At 44.5% G+C, this 5,671-nt stretch overlaps 1 protein-coding gene across 1 annotated transcript; it reads right to left on the bottom strand.

Moving 5' to 3' along the window:
- Positions 1–3,167: 3,167 nt before the first annotated feature.
- Positions 3,168–5,403, bottom strand: LOC146679750 (uncharacterized). The gene is made up of 4 exons (XM_085450310.1): positions 5,039–5,403; positions 4,646–4,897; positions 3,988–4,077; positions 3,168–3,816 (listed from the first exon to the last, which is right to left on the bottom strand). Exons 1-4 carry the CDS (start codon positions 5,166–5,168, stop codon positions 3,557–3,559), a joined length of 732 nt encoding a protein of 243 aa, XP_085306436.1. The 5' UTR covers positions 5,169–5,403; the 3' UTR covers positions 3,168–3,556.
- Positions 5,404–5,671: the final 268 nt, after the last annotated feature.

Below are 5,671 nucleotides of genomic sequence, written 5' to 3'. Positions count from 1 at the left end.
CCAGGGCAGCTGTGGCTACAACCGTAACTCAGATCCCTCTGTGAATAATGTTCACTGAAACTGATCTGTAGTTAATGAACTAGTCAGGATTTACACTAGAGAATGTTTCTGCCATTACATGGCCTGTATTTGTAGAGCGCTTTACTCGTCCCTAAGGACCCCAAAGTGCTTTTTTGCCCAAGGACACAACGACCGAGACTGTCCAAGTCGGGGCTCGAACCGGCAACCTTCCGATTACAAGACGAGCTGCCAACTCTTGAGCCACGATCGGCCCACATATTGTTGTCTTTTGTTGCAGACACCAAGTGTTGAGATCCTGTCTCAACCTCCTACATTCTTCCAGCAGGTTACACATTATTTTTTGTATTTGGAATCAAATATATGTGTCAGTTGGGCCTAGTGCAGGGGTCAGCAACCTTTAACACCCAAAGAGCCTTTTGGACCCGGTTTCCACGCAAAGGGTCAGGGTTCGGGAAAACACTGGGAGCCGCAAATACTTTGTGACATCTAAAATGAAGATAACACTGTGTATATTGTTTTTACCTTTATGCTTTGTGTGAACAACTACAGTGTGTTGCTTATGAAATCCATGAAGTGCTACAGAGAAAATTACATTTGATTTATGTAATGAACACATTTTGAGCTCTTAAAGAAATATAACAAAGGAAAGCTGAACTACAATGATCCATGTAGCAAACACAAACTGTTATATCGCCTTTGGGCTTTTGGAGCCTTGACCTGACTTTTAAAAAAAGCGCGTTCATGCAAACATCGTCGGGTCTGCCGTGATATGTTTACAACGGGACTTCTGCTCCTGAACCTCTGCGCACAGCGTCTGCAGGTAAGGTAACTTTATTTATACCCAAAGGCAAGGTAAATTTGCTTTACAGACAAATGACAGCATTTGACATCCCTTTAAAAACACACATACCTAGTAAATATATAAAGCTCACTGTGACACATACTTTAATATTTCGAATCAAAAACAGTTCTTATTTAATTCAGTGACAGCAACGGGGACAAAGCTATTTTTATAACGCTTTGTCCTGCATCTCGGAAATAGAAACCTCCGTCCTGAGGGAAGAAGCTGAAATTCACCCCTTACGGTGTGTTCACACCGAACGCGATGGACGCGAATAAAACGCCCCAAACGCCCCTAATTTGACGCGTGTACATTCGCGTCTCAACGCGTGTCCAAGAAAAATCCATCGCGCGTCAAAATATGATATTTTGACGCGCGTGACGCGCGTGAACCGGAAATGTGGGAGGAATGTGGGAGGGAGTTGTGCCAGACCTGGTTTTGCAAGATGGCAGCTATCGAGCTAGCGCTTCAAGAGAGAGTCTCCCTTCTCTATGTACTGTGGAGAGCAGAGCAGCAGCGTAAAAGACGTCCTCGCCGTACCCGGGTCCATCAAGTCCTCCAGGCGCGTGAGCAGTTTGGTGAGTTTCACCATTTGCTCCAGGAGCTGCGCCTGGATGACGGCAGATTCCAGCGATATCATCGTCTGTCACCCGGCCAGTTTGAGGACCTGCTTTCCCGCGTCGGTCCCAGAATCGCCCGCCTAGACACCAATTACAGGCGCTCAATCCCACCTGCAGAGCGCCTGTCCGTCTGCCTGAGGTTAGTAAAAGTGGTCAATACGGTAGTCCTTTATTGATACCTGTGCTAATATATGCTAAACCATCCATTTATACACTGCTAACATGGATGTGCTATGCTAACAGTGAATGCTGTCGGCGTTTACTGATGGCATAGCACATCCATGTTAGCAGTGTATCGTGTATACACTGCTAACATGGATGTGCTATAACAGTGAATGCTGTCGGCGTGTATAAACTATCGTTTATACACTGCTAACATGGATGTGCTATGCTAACAGTGAATGCTGTCGGCGTTTACTGATGGCATAGCACATCCATGTTAGCAGTGTATCGTGTATACACTGCTAACATGGATGTGCTATAACAGTGAATGCTGTCGGCGTGTATAAACTATCGTTTATACACTGCTAACATGGATGTGCTATGCTAACAGTGAATGCTGTCGGCGTTTACTGATGGCATAGCACATCCATGTTAGCAGTGTATCGTGTATACACTGCTAACATGGATGTGCTATAACAGTGAATGCTGTCGGCGTGTATAAACTATCGTTTATACACTGCTAACATGGATGTGCTATGCTAACAGTGAATGCTGTCGGCGTTTACTGATGGCATAGCACATCCATGTTAGCAGTGTATCGTGTATACACTGCTAACATGGATGTGCTATAACAGTGAATGCTGTCGGCGTGTATAAACTATCGTTTATACACTGCTAACATGGATGTGCTATGCTAACAGTGAATGCTGTCGGCGTTTACTGATGGCATAGCACATCCATGTTAGCAGTGTATCGTTTATACACTGCTAACATGGATGTGCTATGCTAACAGTGAATGCTCTCGGTGTTTACCGATAGCAAACTGGTACTGTTTATAATATTTCTAGTGATACTCAGATGGTCTCATCAAGTCCCGATTTAATTTAATTCGATTTATGCTGTTATCAGTGGTTGAATGATAGCATGGCTGTGGTGTCATAGGTATGGTGAGCCAGATCATCCCCCAGGTAGCGACGGCCATCTGGGACTGTCTAGTGGACGATTTCACGGCTGTGCCTTCAACTGAAGACTGGCGGTCCATTGCAGAGGGATTCCAGGAGCGCTGGAACTTCCCCCTCTGTTGTGGAGCTCTGGATGGGAAGCACGTCCAGACGAAGGCACCCCCCAACTCAGGATCCATGTTCCACAACTACAAGGGAACTTTCTCCTTTTTAAAATTTTCTTAATAAATGGATCTCTACTCCAAAATAACCTAACCTCTCTTTATTCTCTTAAGTAACTTGTCTTCACTATGTTCCTATAACCAGTGTGATGCAAAAGTTTGAGCAACCTTATTAATAGTCATTATTTTCCTGTATGAATCGGTTACAGTAAAAAATGTCAATTACATATATCATATAGGAGACACACACATTGATATACACTACATATTTATGTTATTTCTCTTTTTATGTGTTGCCAATATATGCACCTGCTTTATTTAGTGTAAAGTTATTGCACACTTTCTGTAAATCCAGTGAACTGCATTTCACTTCTCAAATATCACTGTGTGTCTCCTATATGATGTATTTAACTGACAATTTAAATTGTGACAAATAACGATTTGTACAGGACAATGATGGCTATTAACAAGGTTGCCCAAACTTTTGCATCCCACTGTATCAGTATATTTTGTCATTAGTATAATATGAAATAAATTCTACTTGTGTCAAGTCGGGTGCCAATATTTGCTGTGTAGTAGAACAGAGACATTTGTCATTATAAATGTTTATTTGATAAAATATATAAATTCAGTAATAAAAAGATTCAACATAAATATATGAAATTTAACTATTTACAGAGAGACAGGAATAAAAAGGACCCAGCTTGGAGTGGAAGAGCCTCAGGGGAGAAGGAGGAGAAGAATAAGAACATTGTTTCTGCCCTGGAGAGCTGCTGCCTCATCAGAAAACTACTGATCATTAGGGTCCAATGTTTCCAAATTTAGCACAGCTGTGCTGTTGTCAAAAACTAATTTATGAATTTGGAATTTCACGAATTCTCGTGTCTGAGGCGGCATGCTCTCCAGAGCAGGAACAAGGCCGAGGAGGAAATACTCTGTTGCAGACGGGCGTGGCCTCTTTAGGGACTCCAGGATAGCCAGCTCCACCGCCGATGGACCATCCTGGGACCCTTCCCTCGACCGCCTTCGAGCTCTCCTCCTCTGTGGGCCTGTAAAAAACAGAACAAAACACCACAAAGAAATGAGAAGGCTGCTACTAGATTGTCATTTTCAAAATTGAAAAAAACCAGGATATGAACAGATTGGTTGTAGATATTTAGTAAAGGTGATCACAAGGGAATCCAAGCAAGTAAAAAGCTATCAGTGCTTGATGTTCATACCTGTGGGTGCAGCAGCAGGAGTGGAGGGACCAGGGACTGGGGAGTCAGGAGAAGCAACAGGGGAGGACTCTGCTGCATGATAACTTGACTCTATCAAGACAATATTAAATGTTAACAGGTTGAAGACAATGGTCATAGAGAATATTATATTATTATATACTTATTATTATATACAGTGGTCTCCCATTTATTGCAGCACATGAACAGTAGTCACAGTTCTCACAAGTTGATTCTCAAAGTGCAAACCTTTGTCGATTTTAAAACGTAAAAGTATTATGCCGCGCTTTTTCTCCGTCTGCGGCGCCACTTTTGTGCGCCTTTTTTGCTCCCGGTGCAGGTGTCTATTTCCGAATGAGGGTCATAGTTATGAGTGTTTTTGTGCTGTTTTTTTCTATTTGAAGTGATGGTTATCAAAACCAAACATGATAAGTTTGGCAAGCGCAGGAGACACGACACGGAGGAGATTTGTCATTTGGGCTGCAGAATGCAATGCGCATCGTTGAAAGCTGTACGGTGCAATAAAAAAAATCAGCGAAAAGGCGAGGCAGTGACGGATGAACAGCGGGACTACTTTATACTGTTTATTAATAAACAAAATATATTCCTGTATGACAACACGCATAAATTAACTGCCTACATTAATTAATTGTAAACATACCTTCTGACTGACACTCCCCTGCTGCCTCTTCGGGCTGTCCCTGGTCCTCGGGGGAGAAGTTCTCCACGGTCCGCACCATATTACCGCTGGTCTCCCGCGGGGTGAGGAAGGGGTCCAGAAACCCCATGACCGCGAAGAACTTCCATCTCCTCCCCGATCCTGCTGCAGACCCACTCCTCTTCTCCTTCTCTGACCTCTTCTCCTTATTATATGTGTCCCTGAGGCTCTTCCACTTTCTCCTGCAGATGTCCTCTGAATAAACGCATTATCTGGTTAGCGGAAAGGTATTTGTACAACAGTGGGAAAATCGCGGGACAGTAGGCGCGCTTGCTAGCTTTTGCACGGCTTCATCGGGTCAGTCTGAAAATTAAAAAGAAGAAGGAATGAACTTACCAGGTTGCCCGATCTCCTCACTTATGTGCCTCCAAGCTAGGTCCTTTTTATTCCTGTCTCGGTAGAAATAGGAGCTGGCATCGTATAGCTCGGGGTGGTTAGCCACGGCGCTGATCAGCTTTTCCTCCATACTGAATGAAGAATGAAGGGCTTTGGCTGGATCTGCCCCTTTGACCTAGGTAACAGCCACGTCACCAGGCTCCTGATTGGTTGTCGCGGCGCGATTTGACGCTGGAGTTCAGATTTTTCCAACTCGAGCGGTAGACGCGAAACGCGCGTATGCACAAAGTGCAACACAAAAACTCACGCGCGTGGTTTTATTCGCGCGTCAAACGCGCCAGACGCGCTACACTGACGCGCGTTTCGCGCGTCAAACGCGCCTGACGCGCTACACTGACGCGCGTTTCACGCGTTTTGGCGTTTTCGCGACGCAAATCTGCTTCCGAATTTTCGCGGGACCCGCAATCGCGCGTCATCGCGCCTTTCCATTGACTTTACATGTAAACCTGACGCTCTATTCGCGTCCATCGCGTTCGGTGTGAACACACCGTTAGAGGATGGGAACCATTTTTAAGGATTGATAAAGCCATCCTCTGTACCTGCTCAGAGTACAGGGAGGCTAAACAAGACTGT

The sequence above is a fragment of the Copadichromis virginalis genome, unplaced genomic scaffold (assembly GCF_057382275.1).
Source record: "Copadichromis virginalis isolate Kocher_CV1m ecotype Utaka unplaced genomic scaffold, C_Virginalis_male_GT1.1 unmapped_scaffold_1, whole genome shotgun sequence".
Lineage (NCBI taxonomy): Eukaryota > Metazoa > Chordata > Actinopteri > Cichliformes > Cichlidae > Copadichromis > Copadichromis virginalis.
Note: the sequence above shows the minus strand (reverse complement) of the source record. Positions and strands in the feature narration are given on the sequence as shown.